General features: G+C 41.4%; 2 protein-coding genes across 2 annotated transcripts; both read right to left on the bottom strand.

Moving 5' to 3' along the window:
• Nucleotides 1-5,672: 5,672 nt before the first annotated feature.
• Nucleotides 5,673-6,593, bottom strand: LOC129405722 (olfactory receptor 4B1-like). The gene has a single exon (XM_055142882.1). It carries the CDS (start codon nucleotides 6,591-6,593, stop codon nucleotides 5,673-5,675), a length of 921 nt encoding a protein of 306 aa, XP_054998857.1.
• An 11,711-nt stretch (nucleotides 6,594-18,304) lies between these two features.
• LOC129405970 (olfactory receptor 4B1-like) lies at nucleotides 18,305-19,228 on the bottom strand. The gene has a single exon (XM_055143692.1). The coding sequence runs from the start codon at nucleotides 19,226-19,228 to the stop codon at nucleotides 18,305-18,307; it is 924 nt and encodes a 307-aa protein (XP_054999667.1).
• Between the last annotated feature and the right edge of the window lie 3,561 nt (nucleotides 19,229-22,789).

The following is a 22,789-nucleotide window of genomic DNA, read 5'->3' as shown; positions in this document are numbered from 1 at the left end:
AAGGCAACTATTCCCCCTTCAAGTTTTTATTTCAGGTATTTCTCTTTGGAAAATTCAACCTTTAAATGTTTATGCCTCAGTTTCCTCATCTGTAAAATGGGGCTTAAAATAGTATATTTTAAAATGAGAGCTAAGTCATACCATAGTGACTATAATCAACTATATATATATATATGAAAACAGTTGAAATAGTTTTGTTTGAACAGAGGAAGCATTGGTCTATAGGAGTTTTAATGTTTATGTATTTTAGGGGCACAATGTTATCATACCACAACCTCTACCAAAGTGCCAGTATTCCTCTACGACAGTCCATTGGACAATTTCAGTTCACTTCCACCCTACTGTTGACGTCAAAACTATGGTCTGAGTCTTAGGGTTTTTCTCTCACTTGATATTGTCTCTTCCCTTGCTTTAAGTGAGTACAAAGGTTACACACACACACACACACACACACACACACACACACACACATGCAAATGATCATAATGTGAGGGATGGATGTGTTAACTAACTTTATGATAGTCATCATTTCTCAATGACTTAATAAATCATCACTATGTGCACATTAAATTTACATGATAATGCCTGAATGAGGCACAGGAAAATAGAAAACTGGAGCTCACTTCATAAGGACATTATGAGAACAAAATAAAATAAATTTTGCAAAATGCATGGCACATAAGAATTGCCACTTGAGGAGATGTGATCCCGGGGGCCGCACGTGTGTGCGGCCTCTCTGCAACTGCACGAGCGTGAATCCAGACCCAGCTAAACTACTTTCAGCATGGGCAGCTCCTCGCAGAATGTCTCCAGCCTGAGAACTAAGCCGAGGCCCCATGCCCGCCCAGGAGGGGAAAGGTATTTCTCTCTCTCGCCTCTTCCTTTCCGGGGATGAAGGGCATGGTGGCCGCCATATTATGATGACCACAGATGGGGTTTACAAGCTTGCAATGATCCAATATCTGGAAGAAATCTCCCTGGACTTAGTTGTTAAAGTACAGAAATCCAAAACTGCGCAGCCACTACCGCGGCTGCGCGACCTCATTTCTCTTCACAACAGGTGTGACTCTAGTGGGGTACTCCAAACAATAATGGTGAGGTTTGTGTTGAAATATTGAATGTAACCAAAGTAAACAGAAAGTAAAGTGAAACTTATCAGTTACAAGGCGGGGTGGGGGGCGCGGGGGTGGACGGGATGGGAGGTGTACTGTGGTTTTTCTTTTGGTGGTGGGATATGGGCACTGGTGAAGGGATGGTTGCTTCAGCATTGTATAACTGAGACTTAATCCTGAAAGCATTGTAATTTTCCACATGATGATTCAATAAAATAAAATTCTTATTAAAAAAGAAAAAGAATTGCCACTTGAGTGTTTGCCATCAGACCTATCACAGCCAACACCACCATAACTATTATCATCCTTGTCATCATTTCCTCATCACATTACCTTAATTACCCCATCACCACACCTGCACTGCTTCAGTCCCTAATTTCCTCTTCTATATGGACACTTGTAGGATAACATTGGGTTTGTCGGGGGCCGGAGCGATAGCACAGCGGGTAGGGCGTTTGCCTTGCACGCGGCCGACCCGGGTTCGATCCCCGGCATCCCATATGGTCCCCCAAGCACTGCCAGGAGCAATTCCTGAGTGCAAAGCCAGGAGTAACCCCTGAGCATCGCTGGGGGTGACCCAAGAAGCAAAAAAAAAAAAAAAAAAAAACATTGGGTTTGTCCTTTCAGCCCTGCCACAGGGAACTTAGTTTACCTTAAAGCAATGTCCTTTCTGTATGGACACAGGAAGACAGTTAATATTATGTTTTGTAACTTGGGAGCTGATTGACTCCAATAATATTTACTCTTGGACATCTGCTTTCTCGACTCAGTTGCCCTTAGTTCCTAGCACCCCAAAAACAGGGTCCCGATGAGGGACAGAATGGACCCAGGGCAAGCTGTGAGCTACCCTGGCATCAAAATGGGACAGGCCAAAGCTCCACAATACTCCACTACAAGTTGAGAGCACGGTCATAGACAAATGCTGTCATGATCCAAAAGTAACGACGAGACTAGGACCTTGCTGGGGTTAGGAAGACTAAACTGGGCTGAGGACTGTGGTCTGGAATATGTAGTGAGATATCCTCAGGAAGAACCAAACTTTAAATTTGATATATCTCTTACTGTGCTTATACAGAATGACATTGCTAGAAATATTAGAAGTAAATTTACTATAATGATTTAAGTGGATTACTAGCTGAGAAAAGAAAAAAGTAACACACCCTGGATGGGATCCCGCCCTTGAGTGGATCTCCTAGTAATCTGGAGTAATCTCTTTAGATGAGATTTTGTTAATCTCCTGGAGGAGTGGTCTTACCCCTCTTTGTTGATTTGTTAATGTTCAACCCACCTTTGTGTCACCACCCTACGTGATTGTTATATAAACTAAGACTTTAAGAGAAGCAAAGAGAGAGAAGACACAGAAGCAAGAGAGAAGACACAGAAGCAGAGCACAGAAGTGGGGATAGAAGTCATAGAAGTGAGAGAGAAGACACAGAAGCAGAGACAGAGTGAGGTCAGAAGAGACCAGAGGAGAGACTACAGAGACAGAGATAGAGAGACAGACAAAAGAGAGCACAGCGGCACACACAGAAGCAGAGCCAAAGGAAGAGCCATTCTTATCCGGTCCAGTGGTTCGAGAGCACTGAATGCAAGCGGGGAGAGAGATAGAGAGAGAGAGAGCACCGCCCCAAGAGCACTCAAACACACACAACACATCACCCCCTCCCGCGCACACGCTTGTATTTTTCACAGACACTTAACTGAACTGCAGGATGTTAGAATATCATAAATACATCAATAAGAAAGGAAAATCTAAACTGGATATGAGATATCAGTGTCCCGAGTAGCCTCCAACCATACCACATGCCAGGAATCCTCTAGACCAGTTTGTCTGCATCTCCTTGGGCCCTATTCCATTCAGGCCTCTTGCCACCTGCAAGATCTTCTCAACCTTTTCCCAAGTCCCAAAGGTTTGTCTACATCCCTTTGAAAGATGCAAAAATATTTCACTGTCATCATTAATTTTTCACTCATGAGAGTCACCTGTTTGCTTGTGTCATTTTATATCTCGTGACATATCACTAAGCAGAAAATCTTAGTTTCCGGATTTATTTCCTTTAAATTTTTATTAGGACACCATGATTTACAAAGATGTTCACAGTAGAGTTGTTTCAAGCATACAAAGTCTCAACACCAATCCCACCCCCGGTGTCCCCTTCCCTCCACCAATACCCCCAGGTTCCTTCCCACTCCCCAGCCTGCACCCGTGGTAGGGGCATAGCAAATTTATTTTATATTGCTTGACCCAATGAAACTATTGGGAAACTGGTGGAATAAGGAGCCAGGAAGTTGGTAAGGAGGGAAGGCACTTGGCTTGCATCTGGCTGCACTGGCCACAACCCTGGTTTGACCACCACATCTGGTCCCCTAAGCACCACCACGAGGTGCCCCTGAGCACAGAACCAGTAGCAGCCCCTGAGCACCATGGGTATGAACCAAAAACTACTCCCCTACACACACACACACACACACACACACACACACACACACACACTCACACAAAGGTACCACTGGCCTGACTTTTATGCCAAGGACACTGAGTAACAGAATTTCTCTTGCTTCCCCAAGGTTACACTGTCATCATGTGGTTGAAATGGGTTTTCTTTTGTTAGTCTAATACCAGAGTCAAATCCCTTAATGACTCACTCTACCCAGGTTACTAATTCCATGATATCACCTCTAACAAAAGTCTCTGTGACATACAGTCCTGTCTGGGGAGAGAAATTGAACATCTCTCTTCAGTCAAGTGCCATCTCAAGTGGAAATAGTATCATATTGAAGCTAATAAGATAATCCCCTTCTCCTTTATTCCTAATCACTTTCCAAGTTTCCTTGTCTCTAGGTGTAGACCTAGATATGGTCAATAAAAGTGAAAACTGGCCAATAAAAATAAAAAGTGTGTTTGTGAGTTTAAAGGAAATACTTTCAAAAAAAAAAACAGGCTCCCTTCTCTTTAATGAGTCTTTTATACCTAGAGTGGATAAATGCAGGCAACAACCATGAGGAAGAAATACATAGAAAAGTGAAGAAGCAAACGAGGTACTTTGGCATTACCAAATTTCTAAACCAACTCTCGAATACCACCTACAAACATCATACTGAATAATCCATATATATTATCATGGTTGATGTCAGGAATTAAGTGAATTTCTGGGTTGAAGTTTTCTCAGTAAATACTTAACATGTAAAATAATATGTACAGACTTTGTGAAAAGGGAGGGAGGTCAGTGGGGGAAATGAGCTAGGGGAGGTCACTATGAGAGTGTGATATCAGCAGAATTTCAGTGGTACACAGTAAGGTTTATGTACTTGTAGAGATGATTTCTCTAAATTGTATGGTGTGGTAAATCAATGGTAAATTGATAAAATTTATTCTTAAATGTTTTAAAATAAGAATAAATATTTAACCTTTGTAACATACACCGACACTACCCAAATTTTACCACTATAATACACACACATACACACACACATATAAAAACACACACACATACAAGCACATAGAGGCTGTGGGGGTAGACCAGTAAAAGTTTGAATTCTATCAACAGGCATATGTTGCAAAATATTACTCTTTTGATTGTTTTAACCATTTACATATGTAAAAATAATTCTTAGCTTTCAAATCATATATCGAGTCAATAGGCCATATTTCACTGAAGTAATATCTCAGTACACACATTCCAGAATTGTAGCACTGTAGCACTGTCATCCCGTTGTTCACCGACTTGTTCGAGCAGGCACCAGTAATGTATCCATTGTCAGACTTGTTACTGTTTTGGCACATCAAATATGCCACGGGGGGCTTGCCAGTTTCTGCCGTGCGGCAGGATACTCTCGGTAGCTTGCTGGGCTCTCCGAGAGGGGCGGATGAATCAAACCTGGGTTGGCCATGGGTAAGGCAAATGCCCTACATGCTGTGCTATTGCTCAGCACTCCAGAATTGTAGGAACTTACAAAATTATTTAAATTAATATTTATTTGATTAATGCTAATTTTATTATATTTCAGTTCCAGGACATATTTCCATTCTAACAGTGAAATAAAGTTTCTACTTTGAGTTACAAGTGATTTAATCATGTTAATGGTGCCAAATAAAGTACAAAACCTTTCCTGATGTTTCTACAAGATCATACTGCTAAACAAAATAGTGACAATTTCCAAGCCACAATCTTTCTACATGCCACAATGGGAAGGGTCACAGTGAAAAAACTTAAGGTGATTCAGTGAACAGTCCAGCCAAAGTGACTATGCTTTTAAGTATATGTAAACAATAGCCTACTGAAAAGAGGAGAGAAATGGCTCAATTTTCAACATATTCAGAAATACATATTGCTACTAACTGATGATTGATATGACAGACTACACAAAGTCCATCTAAACTCTAACACAAAACATAAGAAGATTAACATTTACTCTATTTGTCATAGTTGGCCAAAATCTAAATAAATGTGTGTTTACAAAGATACACACACACACACACACACACACACACACACTACACATATAATATATATATGGTCAACCTGGCTTTGCTCATTTATTTTTAAGGTTTCATTTATTTCACCCTGAATTTGCCTTTTTACACCACAAATTCCTCACGGCATTTTTCACCTCTTTATTTCTGAGTGTGTAGATGATGGGGTTCAGCATGGGGGTGATGACCGTGTAGAACACAGCCACCAGTTTGTCCTCAGTGAAAGTGGAGGAGGGCCGCATGTAGAGGAACATGGCAGGTCCAAAGAACAAGAGGACCACGGTGACGTGAGAAGCACAGGTGGAGAGAGCTTTGCGCCTTCCCTCGGCTGAATGGTTCCTCAAATTGACCAAGATGACAATGTAAGAAGTCACCAAGAGGAGGAAGGAGACGACAGAGATTAATCCACTGTTGGACAACACAATAATCCCCTCCACGGAGGTATCAGTGCAGGCAATCTTAAATAAGGGATGGAGGTCACAGAAATAATGGTCGATCACATTGGGGCCACAGAAAGGTAACTGGATAGTGACAAAGATTTGAACCATGGAGTGAACCAAGCCCCCCAGCCAGGAGCTGGCCACCAGAAGGCGACACACAGGTCGGCTCATGATGGTTGTGTAGTGGAGGGGTTTGCAGATGGCCACATAGCGATCATAGGCCATGACTGTGAGCAGGAAGATCTCCGTAACTCCGAAGAAGTGGAAGAAGAATATCTGAGTCAGACAGCCCTTGAGGGAGATGGTTTTGATCTTGGCAAGTAGGTCTGTGATGAATTTAGGGACAACAGTGGAAGAGTAACTGATCTCCACCAGGGACAGGTAACTAAGGAAGAAGTACATGGGCGAACCCAGACTCTTACTGAAGTTGACTGTCACAACTATGAGGCCATTCCCCACTACGGTGGCCAGGTACACGGGAAGAAACAACACAAAACACACCTTCTGCACCCCTGGGTCCTGGAAAAGACCGATGACAATTAACTCAGTCACATTATTTTTACTCATCCTAGAGTCTGTTCAGGTGACCTGAATGGAAGGCACTGAGAGACCTGCAATAAACAAACACTGATGTCACACGAATTTGCACAATTAAAGAATTTAAGAAGCAAGATGGGGTGGTGGGGAGGGGGAAGAGAGGGGGTGGGAGGGATACTGGGATCATTGGTGGGGGAGAATGGGCACTGGTGGAGGGATGGGTACCCAATCATTGTATGACTGAAACGCAAACATGAAAGTTTGTAAGTATATAACAGTACCCCATGGTGATTCACTAATTAAAAAAAGAAGAAGAAGAAGAAGAAGAAAGAAAAGCACCTTCAACCCGGAAAAAAATAAAAGAATTTACCTTAGATAGTGTGAGCCACTTTACAATATACATGCATCATAATTTCATTTATTTAACCAATATTGATTCATTTAGCATCAATATTAAAGTCTAATAACAATTTATATAAGTTAAATATTCTATGGACTGGACCGATAGCACAGCGGTAGGGCGTTTGCCTTGCACATGGCTGATCCGGGTCGATTCCTCCATCCCTCTCGGAGAGCCCGGCAAGTTACCGAGAGTATCTCGCCCCCACGGCAGAGCCTGGCAAGCTACCCGTGGTGTATTCTATATGCCAAAAACAAGTCTCACAATGGAGACGTTACTGGTGCCTGCTGGAGCAAATCGATGAGCAATGGGATGACAGGGACGGTGAAATATTTCATATTTTAGGACTTTTATTTTATTTTAGGTAAGGTGCTTGCTTAGCACTCACTGAACCCAGGTTCAATCCCCTGCATCTCATAGGGTCCCTGAGCACCCCCAGGAGTAATTCCTGCACACAGAGCCAAGAGTGACTATTAAGCATTGTAGGGTAGGACCCAAATATTTTCTATATGTATATTTTTTTCTGTGAAATATTTATTTACCCAGTATCAAGCAAAAGTATAAATTATCAGATTCAGAACCGGGTTATATTTTTCCTTCTCTTATTTGTTGATTTTTATAATAATGGCAATGTTGGTTGGTCCATCCCTCCCCACCCCAAATCCCTTCCCTCCCTTGGTACCCTCAGTTCTGTTTCAGGGCCGAGGAGTTTGTTTCAATTATCTTTGTCCATTACCTTGCATTGTTTCTCCCTCTGACTTACTTCACTTAACTTGCTATCCTCTTATTCCATCAAACTTATTTTTTAAAAGGATTTTGTCTATTATTATAGCTGAGAAGTATATATATATATGTGTGTGTGTGTGTGTGTATTATACATGTATATATATCACTATATCGCTATCATCCCATTATTCATCAATTTACTCGAGCAGGCATATATAATTTCTTTTTCCATTCATCTGTCAATGGACATTTAGAACCAGGATATCTTATTTCCATCCAGGGTTCTTTCAAATTCACTACACAAAACTCTAAATTTGGGATATCACTGGAGTCCACAGCCTACATTTGTACTATTAATTGCATTTTAATGTTCCCTATTTCAGAGTTACCATGACACATTTACATTCCTAAATTCTTTCTTTATCTTTGCCTCAGAGAATCCTCTCCTCACTAATAATTATTCTTTCCACAAAGAAGCATTTGTACTATTTACTGTTAACACCTTTTACCCCACTGGTCAAATTTGTGAAAGATTCTGACCTCCAAGAACCCTTCAGATCAACTACTACCTAAGTGGAAAGTATCTACCAAGTTGTCCTGATCACTTCCAATATTATAAAACTAATGAAATTGCTATCTGGGTTCATCTTTCCCAGATAAAAATCAGTTCTATCTATGCCAACCAAATGACAGAACGTATCACAACCACACACATGAACCCATCAAACACCTAAAATATCTTCTCAAGAAAAACTGGACATTATTCTATTATTATTCTCCTCAAAAAAGCTAAGTAGTATATTTTTACCTAAACATATCTTTTTATTGAGCATCAACACAAACAGGAACTTACACTTCTTTTACAGAAAACTCATCAGTTTGCAAAAGAATGAAACCAAAGTTCATGCTGTGACCATTGCTTTGTTTCCTTAAAAACCTGCCCTCCATAAGTCAGAGAAAACCATTCGCCCTCCAGAATCTAATCAGTTTTAAAATGTATTCCTGTTTCTGATTTATCTGATCTCTCTCTCTCTTCTCTCTTCTCTTCTCTTTTCTTTCTCTCTGTCTCTCTGCCTCTGTCTCTCTCTGTCTCTCTCACTGTATCTCTCTCCCTCCCTCTCTTCTCCCCCTTCCTTCTCTCCCTCCCATAGACAACTTCAAAACTCAACCAATCCACTGCCTGGATCCCATTAAAACTTATGTAGCACAAGATTTCACTCTAACCCACAGGCAGGGACGACAGTCTAGCAAGAAGTAGCTCCAGAAGAAAGACCTTCACCCATGTACACCTTAAAATTTTAAGGAGGTGAAATATCTAGAATGGAGGACATAAAGCAGGGAGAGCATTTTTGATTAATCCTTAGCAAGTAATAAACTAAGATTCGATGAAACCAAAGAAGCAAGTAATAAAAACAAAGAAGTAACTGTCACTACCCATAAAGTAACCCCCCAAAATCATGCAACTGTACTGATTTTGTAACTACAGGAACTGAGGCTGATAAGACTCTAGAGATGGCTGGACCCCTGCCAGGGAGAACAGTTTCTGACTACAGCAACAAAAGCATGTAATAATATCAAAGAGGACTGTCAACAGTATCAAGTACTCCTTGGCAAGAAAACCATATAAAACCTTAAGAAAACCTTAGCACTGCATCGTCATCCCATTGTTCATCGATTTGCTTGAGCAGGCACCAGTAACATCTCCATTGTGAGACTTCTTTTTACTGTTTTTGGCATATTGAATACGTCATGGGTAGCTTATCAGGCTCTGCCCTGCAGGCAGGATGCTCTTGGGTAGCTTGCCAGACTCTCTGAGAGGGACAGAGAAATCAAACCCAGGCCGACGGCATGCAGGGCAAACGCCATACCCGCCGTGCTATCGCTCGGTAGGACAGAGAATTTCCCCAATTTGTGGTCACCTCATCCCTGTCTGAGATGTGTACTCTTGCTGCACTTCCCCTGTCTGGTGTTGCCCACATCTCTGCCTCAGATGTATAATTCCTTTCTTTGACTGTATGGCATTTATTGTCCATCACAAGGGTTCATCCACTTCTCCACTCACTATGTGTAACAATATTTCTACTCTCTATGCTCTGAAGAAACCTGCATTCTCTCTTGACTGTGTAACTCTCTTTCTCTCCCTTAATATTTCCTAAATAAACTTATTTTATGCCATTAATTGTCTCCTTCCTGGAATTCTTTTTCATGAAAGCAGGCAGTAGACCAAGTTAGGCAGAGGTTAAGATTGAATTTATTGTACTGAAAAATAAAAGAGAAAGTTCTTCTCTCCAGATAAAGCCATAGCTCCCCCAATAAATCATGTGATAGAGATTAATTCCTATGCTATGAAGATCAAGAGGGACTCAAGGTGCAGTTTGATGACTGCTGGGTGGAGCTGGTGAGGAACAAGCATCTGTGCCATAAAGGATGCTCATAGTGTATTCTCATCAAATCAGTTCTAACCCCTCAAGAATTTCCCAGTTGACCAAGGTACATAAAGAGAAAGGTAATACTCAACTCTGCTACCCCTCTATGCCCCACTTCATACAAGTCACCTGTAACAATACCCTTGACATTAGGAGCATTTGTGTTTGCACAAAGACCCATAATCATTATGAAAATTAATTATTTTTATTAATCATCACATAAAATAATGATTTTATATTAATAATTAATAATTGATTGATATAATTAATGATTGACAATTAATTAATCATCATTAGTTCTTCCCTCCATCATAATTATTAATAATTAATAATGATTAATAATTAATCATTATTAGTTCTTCCCTCGTCCCTCCATCATAACTTCGTTTTCAAAATTTAGAAAATCAAATTGTTGAATGGTTAGATGATAAAACTGTGAAACTCCTCAAAAATTACCTCTAGCGCAGCCCAGCACATGAATCCAAAAGCCTTTTCTTAATAAAATTACAGTTTAGGTTATACAGTTACGTAGCATTTAAATTCATAGTATTTTAAAATGTTTTTGTCTGGGGAAAAAAAAAACTTGGGAGAAAATATTTGTATAGGATACATCATCTAAAGGGCTAATCTCCAAGATATATAAGTTCTTACAACTTTAATGACAACCAAAATAATAATACTATTTCATCCCAAAAATGGAGAGTTAAAAACAAAAACTCTCCTGAAGATATCCAGTTGTAATGTCCAGTAGGAATATGAAAAAGTGTTGTCAGGAAAATGAAAATCAAACAATTAGGATTTAGACCTAGATCAGGGCTGCAAGTAATAAGACAAAGGAGATCTGGAGGCGATGCGATCTGAGGACAGCTTGGTGACACTGTCAACCTTCATGGTGCCTTCAATGTCATAGCTAATCTATGCTCCCCTTTTATTTCCCACTTGCAGACAGTTGAAATATTTTCTTATCCACATTACTACCCGGCCGTATCTTTCATGCCTCTTCCCTCCGTCATCACTGCCATCGCTCCTGACACACGTCTGCTGATGCCCATGTAACCCAAGCCTTTTATTCTCCAGATGCTCCATCACCTCTGTCCTGCCCAGTTGGAAAACTGTGTCCGAGGACCATCGTTCCTCTCATGCTCCATTGTTCTAGACTACCCGGGGGACGCTGAACTCCTCTGGCTCACTGCGAAAGTCTTTCAGTTTGAATGAACTACCTCAACCAGTCCCCTCTTACTCACGAAACTTCAACTCTCCCCTGTTCCAGTCGGTGCTCTCAGCTCAGTGGACAGTCTTTCCTGCTCTCCCCACCCCAGTGCTAGTCCCCCTTCTATAGACTTGGCCTCTTCTGTCTCTTTCCGTCGTGGCCTCCCTCTAATTCAGGCTGCCTTGCTCAATAAAGCTTGCCTTTAACACTCCAATCCATTGTATCTTCTCAGTGTATTGGAGAATACTTGGGAGAATATCTTTAAATGTAAATCTTACTATGTCTCTTTACTCTCTAAACTCTGTCAATACCTTCCCATTGAACATAGCATAAACAAACTATTGTCACTGTATCACTGTCATCCCATTGCTCATCGATTTGCTCGAGCGGGCACCAGTAACATCTCCATTGTGAGACTTGTTGTTACTGTTTTTGGCATATCGAATATGCCACAGGTAGCTTGCCAGGCTCTTCTGTGCGGGCGAGAGACTCTCGGTAGCTTGCCAGGCTCTCCAAGAGGGACGAAGGAATCGAACCCAGGTTGGCCCCATGCAAGGCAAATGCCCTATCCACTGTGCTATCACTCCATCCAAAAACTATAATAATTAGAATATGAAAATCCAGGTCCTTCTTGAAGTGGCTGTTGCTAACCTTTGCACCCTTTTGTCACTCCCCAGATGTTTTTCCTGACCCAATGGGCTATATGCTTCTTCGTGCACAACATGTATTCTTTCTGGACTGAGAAACCACACTACTATAACAAAGATATATACACCTTGCATTCTGATGGTATATATATATATATATATAAAATCACACTTATAATAATTAAGATGATTTTATAATCATATTTTGTATCTGTATATTCTACTAAAGGACATAATAATATTCCAAATTATTTTGTATTATTTTTTCAATCTTTGTTATTCATTATATATTAGTTGATCATTACTATCTTTTCAATACTATCTTTTCAATAGTACTAGGCCATACACTCTATACCTTTTAATTATCATTCAGATCGGTGACATGGGTATTATTATTATCACCTCTGTTTTCAAAAACAGGAGAATAGATAAATAAATTAACTAGCCAGAGGTTACACAACAATAGAACAAGAATTTTAATCAAAGCAACTTAGTCATAGATTTTGTGGTTTTTAACCACAACTCCAAGAAATGGCTTAGCATGTACCACTTAAACAGAGTTAAAATTAAATATTTCCTTTTCTTAGGACTACAAGTGATTTTTTTATTTGCTTTCAGAAAAACACATACCTTTCATCTGGGCATATGTTATTTGTATCTATTAAAAATATGGAGGAACACAATATGATCAGTCTGAACACTCAGGAGGATGGTTTAAGGTCTAGCTTTCCCGGATTGTATGCTAACAATGTATAAGCATTTTTTTAATCAAAGTTACCTTTTATTTTTTTTTTTTGCTTTTTGGGTCACAACCCAGCGATGCTCAGGGGTTACTCCTGGCTTTACACTCAGGAATTACTCCTGGCGGTACTTGGGGGACCATATGGGATGCCGGGGATCGAACCCGGGTCAGCCGCATGCAAGGCAAACGCCCTACCCGCTGTGCTATCGCTCCGGCCCCTCAAAGTTACCTTTTAAATCAAAGTCACCTACTCCTTCTCTGACACATCTGACCTTACTGCATTATTCCTATCCCCGCTACCTCAATCCTCATCCATCCCCATTAATATCCCATTGACCCTATAAGAAATGCTTCCCAGAACCACAGTGATGGGATAGCAGGAAGAGCACTTGTCCTGCACATGGTCAACCCAGATTCAATCCCTGGCACCACATATGGGTTCCCCAAGTACTTCCAGGAGTGATTCTCTGAACACAGAGCCAAGAGTAAGCCCTAAGCACACCAGGTGTGACTCTAAAACCAAAAAACAAAGCAATAAATGCTTCCTCTCTCCCCACAGTGATGCTTCAGTGCAAAGTATGAAAAGAAAATGGAACAGACATGTAAGAGCCTAAATAGGCATTTGAGCATGTGGACTAGACTTTACATTAGGGGACCTGTGAAGGTCTGGACTGGAACATAGTAGACTGAACATAATGGACTGAACATAATGGACTGGAACACAAGAGAGCCAGAGATAAATTTAGAGAGTGATTCCAGTCCAGTAAGACTGCTCCAGAGTCAATAATGGCCCTTCCACCCAATCATGAACTCCCACTTCCAAAATGGTACCTTACAAGATTCCAAAGTTGGAAAGGACTGCAAAAAATCACCAAATTTCATATACATATCTGTTTTACAATAAAAACAAATCAATTTAATTCATCCCCCTTCTTTAAGCATCAGACCCAAGCACCTTATTTAGAAATGAAAACTTGCAGTCAAAAAGGAACTGACTTTCCCAGTCTTCTGTGACTGTTTAGAAACTCTGCATCTTATTTCCAGCCATACTGCCAATATTTCATGAAAAAAAAATCTGGTGCAATTTTGTTCTGCTTCCAAACAAAGAATCAGCCCAGATGGATCACAAAATACTCAAGTGCCCCCAGTATCCCTCTGGAGCTAGCCACACTGCTAAAACACATAATTGCTCGAGGTGATGCTTTGGCTTGGAAAAACTGGGATGGAGTGAAGTGTTGGATTCCTCCTTTTTGGGACTTCTGGTCTCTGGACCAGAACGGTGCTTTGATCACTATTACCACCCACCCCATCTTTCACTGATGCTCTTGAATCAGCAAAATCCAGGCCACTCAACTCAACTACTTTGACTAAACAGAGTCTATAGACCCATAATTCTAACCTCTTATGTTACCAAGTGAAATGACTGAGCCAATGACTGAGCAAGGTAAAATTGGGCTCCAGGATACTCATTAAATATTTACCGGGACAGCAAGCCAGAAATCAGTGTTTACACTAGTTGAATTGCTTTTCAACACCAGGTTATTTTCCGATGCTCCTGAGTAAACAGTATTAACCCCAGGTAATAATGTTGCAGTTCAAGGATCGCCAATCACCAATGTTCCTGGATGCCCTTAAATAACAAAGGAGATTGTGGCTAAGATAAATCACCAAAAAAAGACTGAGAAAAGGAAAACTCAAGCCATCGGCACCTGGATTGATTTTTGGATTTATAATATCTAAGAAATAAACAAAAATCACAGAAAGATTCAATTGGGGAGACTTTGAGATCTTTTTATCATATAGAAAACCTACCTGACTACTTGAAAGTCCAAGGTTGTGATTAAATTCCCACATCCTTGAACTATTTAAAATAAATCAGGCACACACAATAATCAAGGGAACAACATCCCCATGGAATTTTTTCCCTGTCAGGGAAAACTTCAATTAAACCATGACTTGGTAAGAGAATCTAAATCTGTTTTAATCACTTTTAATGAGAATTCGGTCAAGTTGTTGAACCTTTCAGATACTGGAAGGTGTCACCTCTAAAAATAAAGTAACCACAATGATATGAGACCCACGTGTGGATAAATGACTGCACTGCCTCTCAGAGCTTTGAGTTCTCAGACAAGGCAGGATGACCGAACAGAAGAGGAAGAGGAGCACAAAGCTGACTGTGATCAGGAGTCTTCCCCCAGCAACCATTAGCAGTGCTGCTGGGAAGGTGTCCATCGGGCAAGTTTAGAAGAGGAAGTACATCATAGAAGTGGTGGCCAATTCCACCGGGGCCACAGAAAGAAGGACAGGCATAAAATGAGATGTACTAGGGCAAAGGAGTTCCCACTCGCCTCGTTCTCCCAGGAAAGTGCACACCTGTGTTGTCTTAGGGACAACGCAATAATCAATGCCACCAAAGAATAGAAGGGTGGAGGGCAGGGAGAGCTGTGTCACCCCACGGAGAAATGGCTTTCTTTGAGAGCAGTCTGGGGCTGAAGTAGAAGGGATTAAGATCTCGGCAAAGGATGGGTGGTGACAGCTCAGGAAGAAACACCTGGGCAACCAAGACTTCTGGTCATGACAGTGAACACCATGAGGAGATTTCCTAGCATAACCACTGTGGGTGGTGGAAATACCACATAGTAAGCTTCCTGCGGCTTCTGATTGGGAGAAAGTGCCAGAAAAAGCTATTTCAGTCAGATTGTATGTGTTAGCCACCAAACTGTCACTGGGAGCAGTAATTTGAACAAACTGATCTGTAATGAAACAAATCAAGACTTCTTTCATTAAGGTGTTGAAGTACATAATAATGCCTTGCAATATCTAAAAAGGTTATGAGCTGATAGTGAAAGATGAAGAGAATTTATTTAGCATATGGAAGAAGGGAAGAGCATCTCAAAAAGTCAGTATAGAAATTCATACTATATTATGCAAAACTATAGAACTTCATCCATGGATGGCTAGGGAAAATGGGAAACTTTTTAAAGATATAAAGATATAATGGACAGAAAGAGAGAGAAAAAAGTTCCTGCTATAAAGGCAGGCTGGGGACCGGGGGAGAGGGGGTGATGAGAGGGAAACTGGGGACACTGGTGCTTGGAAACATACACTGGTGGAGGGATGGGTGTTGGAACATTGTATGACTGAAACCTAATCATGAACAGCTTTGTAAGAGTCTGTATCACAGTGATTTAATTTTTTAATCTTCTAAAAATAAAAAAGTAAATAATGCTATAATGAGGGCAGAATCTCCTGCCCCTGAGCCAGGCTGTTTTCACGGGAGTCCCCTCAGAGGGAGAGCGGGTTGAGTCTACTTCCCCTCCCCAAGCAGAGTCCCGGCAGCCGAAAACCTCCAGAACCCAGCCACAGCCATGCTCAAGGCCACTCACCCACTCTCTACATGCTCGGAATAGCCTCACCTATGAGGGAACCAGCAGAGGAATCCAGATATGAGGGACCCGTCGCTGAGAACTCCAAGCCTGCTCGGATCAGGAGTGTGCCTCCTTCACCCAGATTCCCAGTTTTCCGGTAGCTTGGGAGTCACACCCACAAACTGCACAACCCCCACCCCCATACCATGTAATCTCATCAATGGCCAAGACCCAGAGACTATAAAACAAAGCTCCTGGAAGAGAGCAATGCAGAAGCTACCCGTGCTATATTTGATATGCCAAAAGCAGTAACAATAATGGGCCTCATTCCTCTGACCCTGAACATGACAGGGACGAATGGAGACATTACTGGCACCCACTCAAGCAAATCGATGAGCAACAGGACAACAGTGATACATAATACACTGATATAACGAGACAGACTCTAATTTGAATCTCAAACACACTGAGTGATTCATGATTCTACCTTAATAAGCCAAAAAAGGGAGGAAACAAATGCACAATGATGAAAGAAAACAGTAGTTTCCTATGGGGTGTGACCTGGAAATTAGCATATTAAACTCCAGATGTTTATGAGATTCAAATTTCCTGGTTTTATTTAAGGAGGTTCAGCCCTGCCCAGGGATCTCTCTATTCCCAGGGTACAGTCACCAGTTCCTGTCCCACACTGTGTTCAATCCAGTGTATGACGACTGAGCATGAGGTCGGCTGAGGTCCCTGTAACACAGTCCACTCGGTGCTCACTGTTGTTTTTTTTTCCCCTGCTTTCCTTTGTTCTCTGACCACGTGCACAGGTGACAACTACCACTTTTACACTATCCACCTGGGTGGGGCTGAGGGACATAATCATGGTGGTAGTGTAATGGCAGAAGAACTTTGGTGGCAAGTCGGGTGAAGGTAAAGGTAATACGTGTCAAGAGATGTGAAATTGGACTCCACAAATTTATAGTACTGCAAATCAATGTTGGGTCAATAAAATTCATTATTAAAACTTGTTAAGACAAAAATAACATAAAGTCTTTGAAAACATATGCACTCTCTGACACATTACTGACATACACAAAGGATATGAGTAAAAACCAGTGCCACTTCATTTATGGACACTAGAATTTGAGTTTGATTTTTTTTTTTGGTTTTTGGGTCACACCTGGCGATGCACAGGGGTGATTCCTGGCTTGCATTCAGGAATCACTCCTGGCAGTGCTCAGGGGACCGTATGGGATGCTGGGAATTGAACCTGGGTTGGCCGCATGCAAGGCAAATGCCCTACCCACTGTGCTATCGCTCCAGCCCTAGAATTTGAATTTTACTGGTAGAGGAAAGCAGGAAATCCAGAGATAGGTGTGGTGTTGGAATGATATTTGCAAAAAAATATAATTACCAATAATTGAAAGTATAATAACAGTATTTAAATGGTAAAATAAATATATTTTATTTACTTTGTAAGTAAAATTTGTATGCAAAAATTACATACAGTAAGCAAGTGTTAAAAAATGTTGTTTTTATTTTTTCAACCATTTAAACATATAAAAATCCATTCTTAAGCTTACAATCCACATATAAAGAGACAACAGTTTAGATTTCACTGAAGTAGTATCTCAGTGCTTGAAAACATCTATCCAAAAAGAGTTTTATCAAATTTATCAGATTAATATATAGATTTTAATTTTATTGTATATCAGCCTCCAGGATATATTTTAGCTCTAATAGTACCTTATTTCCATTAAAGTTCCATTGGTGGAATTTTATATATTTGTAATCATGCTATTTGGGCACCAAATCCAAGAGAAAATTTCTCTGAAGTTCCTATAAGATAATCATATAAACAATCTCCAATGGTCACAGAACATTAACACCGAGAGGTACAGTGATGAACATTTATACACACATATGTATATGATAGAAGATGATTGGGTGAAGAGCCCAGTCAAGGTGATTACACCCTTAAGTCTGCACTTTGCACAATAACCAAAAATGTGAAACAAGCTCTATTTTTCAACATTCTATTTTACAAATTACAGACAGCTACAACATGACTGTTTTCCAAAATATATACAGAAACCAAAGACTATAAAGAGGTCATCTAAAGTACCAGAAAATAAGTAAATAGGTTAACTTTTGTTTTATTCATCATTGTTGACCAAAATCAGGATCCATATCCAGTTAACCTGTTCTTGCTTACTTTTCAAATTTTTATTTTATTATATCCCTGAACACACCTTTCTACACCACAACTTTTTCATGGCAATTTTCACCTCTTTATTTCTGAGTGTATAGATGATGGGGTTCAGCATGGGGGTGATGACCGTGTAGAACACAGCCATCAATTTGTCCTCAGTGGAGGTGGCAGAAGGTCGCATATAGAGGAAGATGGCAGGTCCAAAGAACAAGATGACCACCATGATGTGAGAAGCACAGGTGGAGAGGGCTTTGCGCCTTCCCTCGGCTGAATGCTTCCGCAAGTTGATCAAGATGACAATGTAAGAGGCCACCAAGAGGAGAAAGGAGAAGATAGAAAATAATCCACTGTTGGCAAACACAATAACATCCTCCACGGAGGTATCAGTGCAGGCAATCTTGAATAGTGGCTGGAGGTCACAGAAGTAGTGGTCAATCACATTGGGGCCACAGAAAGGTAACTGCACAGCGATACAGATCTGAACCATGGAGTGAACCAAGCCCCCCAGCCAAGAGCTGGCCACCAGAAGGCGACACACAGGTCGGCTCATGATGGTTGTGTAGTGAAGGGGTTTGCAGATGGCCACATAGCGATCATAGGCCATGACTGTGAGCAGGAAGATCTCCGTAACTCCGAAGAAGTGGAAGAAGAATATCTGAGTTAGACAGCCCTTCAGGGAGATGGTTTTGATCTTGGCAAGTAGGTCTGTGATGAACTTTGGGACAACCGTGGAAGCATAAATGATCTCTACCAGGGACAGGTAGTTAAGGAAGAAGTACATAGGGGAATTTAGACTTTTACTGAGGTTGACTGTCACAACAATGAGACCATTGCCCACCACGGTGGCCAGGTACACGGGAAGAAACAGCACGAAGCACACCCTCTGCACCTCTGGGTCCTGGAAAAGACCGACGATAATTAACTCAGTCACATTATTTTTACTCATCCTAGAATCCTTTCAGGTGACCTGAATGGAAGACACTGAGAGACCTGCAATAAACAAACACTGGTGTCACGTGAATTTGCCTAGTTTAAGCACATTAGACAATGTGAACCACTTTACAATATACATGCATCATAATTTTATTCATTTAGTCAGTAGTTAGTAGAGCCAGTTTTTAAACATGTAGCAATAGAGCATTGATTAGCGACTAAGGACAAGTAGGGAGCTTTTATCCTCCATCTCTGATGCTTCCTTTTGTGTGGTGGTAGCTACAAAAGCTAGCCCTCCTATTCTAACCCTCCATTCAGGATGAGAAACTTGGAATACTTCATTCCTTTTGTTAGACCATAATGTGAGTGCCTACAAATAAATTTTAATTATCACAGCAACTGGGGCTGGAGTGATAGCACAGCGGATAGGGCATTTGCCTTGCACACGGCCGACTCACATTCAATTCCCAGTATCCCGTATGGTCCCCTGAGCACCACCAGGAGGAATTCCTGAGTGCATGAGCCAGGAGTAACCCCTGTGCAATGCCGGGTGTGACCCAAAAAAAGGAAAAAAATTATCACAGCAACAGTACTGTAAATCACATCGCAAAAATGCATTTAAATATGATTCTTGTGGAAGCAAACTGGGGGATAAGAAGCAAATGAGGTGGGAATGGTTGGAGAGAAGTGGGCACTGTTGAAGGGATTGGTGTTGAAACATCATATGCCTAAAATCCAATCATGAATAACGTTGTAATTTCATTGTAACTAAATAAAAATAAATTAAAAAGAAAAAAAAGTTTTGAGTGCCTTATACTATCAGGTCTGGTTTTATAAATTTGCCTTTTTTGGGGATCCAGAATATCTGGAATATAACTGGCAGTCAATTATAGGCCATATCACCATTATCATTATCATTTTCTTAGTAGCACACACACCTATGTCTTTGCTGTGCTTCTGAATTCAGCATCCAAATAGTGAACAGAATATTAGGTTTCTTTAAATTCCAACATGGAGGGCTCCCAGTGGATTTGTAACAGTGACAACCAAAAGCTAAAACAATCTAGATATCCAACAAAGCAGTGGGAGGCTAGCGCTTCAAGAATCGGAGCGATTACATTTTTTAGAAAGAAAATTAAAATAAGAAAAGTGACATTTTGCAGGTGGAAACAGGAAGAAAAGCACTCAAGTGCTAAAGATATCAAGTACAGCAGAGATATTACATTGATCCATTGATCCCAATGTTTATCACAAGGAATATTGATAATTTAATCAAGGTATGGCACCTCTGAGGCTGGAGAGATTGCACAATGGACAAGGTGCTTGCCTTACACTCCCAGATGTGACTCCCAGCAGCACATTTGGTCCCTGATTACCACAGCACCCTGTGCACAGAGCCAGGAGTAAGTTCTGAGCACAGCCAAGCATGGCCCAGAAACCAAGGTAGCCTTGACTTAATGGCATTGGTGTAGGAACCCAGACCCAGAACCATTGGATTACCTGGCACCATTTTACCACTTTAAATAATCAAGTGATTCAATAGTTAGAAGATGAGATTGTGAGTCTCCTCAAGAGTTACCTTTTCCGGGGCTGGAGCGATAGCACAGAGGGTAGGGCGTTTGCTTTGCACACGGCCAACCCGGGTTCGATTCCCAGCATCCCATATGGTCCTCTGAGCACTGCCAGGAGTAATTCCTGAGTGCAGGGTTACATTTTCCACCCCCTTACTCATGAGTCCAAGGAAAGTATTTAGACCTAGATTTGGGATGCAACTCACTCCTTCGAAAGGCATCTTGGGAATGCCCTGCCTCAGTGGCAGGGTGGGGTGATGGGGTTGGGGTGGGGGTGGTGGGAGGGATACTGGGAACATTGGTGAAGGAGAATGGGCACTCTTGGAGGGATGTAAACAGAATGCAAACATGAAAGTTCATAAATTTGTAACTGTACCTCACTAATTCACTAATAAAAATTTTTAAAAAGGGGCTGGAGCAATAGCACAGTGGGTAGGGCATTTGCCTTGCACGCGGACAACCCAGGTTCGAATCCCAGCATCCCATATGGTCCCCTGAGCACCGCCAGGGGTAATTCCTGAGTGCAAAGCCAGGAGTAACCCCTGTGCATCGCCGGGTGTGACCCAAAAAGAAAAAAAATTTAAAAAATTTTAATTAAAAAAATAAAAAGTGAAAAAAAGGCATCTTGAAGGTATATGTAACCTGGGAGATGCCTCTTTTTTTATTTATTTATAATAGCATCGACGTTATTATTTTGTGAGTGCCACTCCATGAGGGTGGCCACAGCAGTGCCAGGAACCCTCCCATCAAACCCCACAGTCCCTTTCCCCAAACCCCAGAGCCCTCAGAGCACAGTTCTGTGGACCACACTGCAGGGTTGTTTCCACTGGAAAATACTTTGATGACACTGTCACCCTCCCAACGGTGCCTTCCACATCATACCTGAGGGATGCTTCCCTCTCATTTCCCATTTCCAGGCAGCTAACGCATTCTCTCATTCACGCTACCCCTGAAACCACAGCTCTCTCCCGTGCCCCTCCCCTCTGTCACCACCGCCATCGCTCTGACACACGTCTGCTGATGCCCACATTGCCCAAGCCTCTTCGTCTCCAGACGCGCCACCACTTCCATTCTGCCCACTCCGGTTGGAAAACTTTCCTAGAACCTTCTTTCCTCACATGTTCCTCCCATCTGGGGAGCCCAGCACTCCTCTGGAGCCTTTCAAAGGCTTGCAGGCCAGGAGTGATGCTACAGTGGGGAGGGCACTTGCCTTGCACAAAGCTGACCCAAGTTCATTTCCTGGCATCCCACACAGGCTCCTCAAGCCCTTCCAGTCCTGCCCTCCTTCCCCACCTAATTCAGACTTGCTCGTTCAATGAATCTCGGTTGGATACTTATTGCAAATTCCCTGTGCATTGGAAAATACTTTAAGTGATTGGGGCTGCAGTGATAGCACAGCAGGTAGGGCATTTGCCTTGCATACAGCTGACCCGGATTCCATTCCCAGCATCCCATATGGTCCCCTGAGCACTGCCAAGGGGAGTTCTTGAGTGCAGAGCCAGGAGTAACCCCTGAGCATCACCAGGTGTGACCCAAAAAGCAAAAACAATAAAAATTAAAATAAATAAATAAATAAATAAATAAATAAAATGGGATCTGTTTAAAAAAAAAGAAAATACTTTAATTATCTTTAAGTGCAAATTTGATTATGCTACTTCTCTATCTTCCCACTGTCTGCATCATACACTAGAACGGCAGAGCACAGAGATCCAGGTCCTTTTTGAAGTGGCCATTGTCCACCTTTACACTCTTTTTGTCATTCCCCAAATAGATACAATAAAATTATCCCCTAACGCCATGTGGCCATACTTGCTTCTCTGTGCTTAAGTCAATTTTCTTTCAAGATTGCATGAGAAAGTCGCTGCTATCACAATGAGATTTACTCCTCCCACTGTGTTTTACAGTATTTATCAAACTGCCTTTAGAGCAGTTAGCAGATCTTTTTTCACAAGCATACTTTTATACCCATAACTTCTACTAGGAGAAATACTATAACAATATTC

Source organism: Sorex araneus, chromosome 6, assembly GCF_027595985.1.
Source record: "Sorex araneus isolate mSorAra2 chromosome 6, mSorAra2.pri, whole genome shotgun sequence".
NCBI lineage: Eukaryota > Metazoa > Chordata > Mammalia > Eulipotyphla > Soricidae > Sorex > Sorex araneus.
Note: the sequence above shows the minus strand (reverse complement) of the source record. Positions and strands in the feature narration are given on the sequence as shown.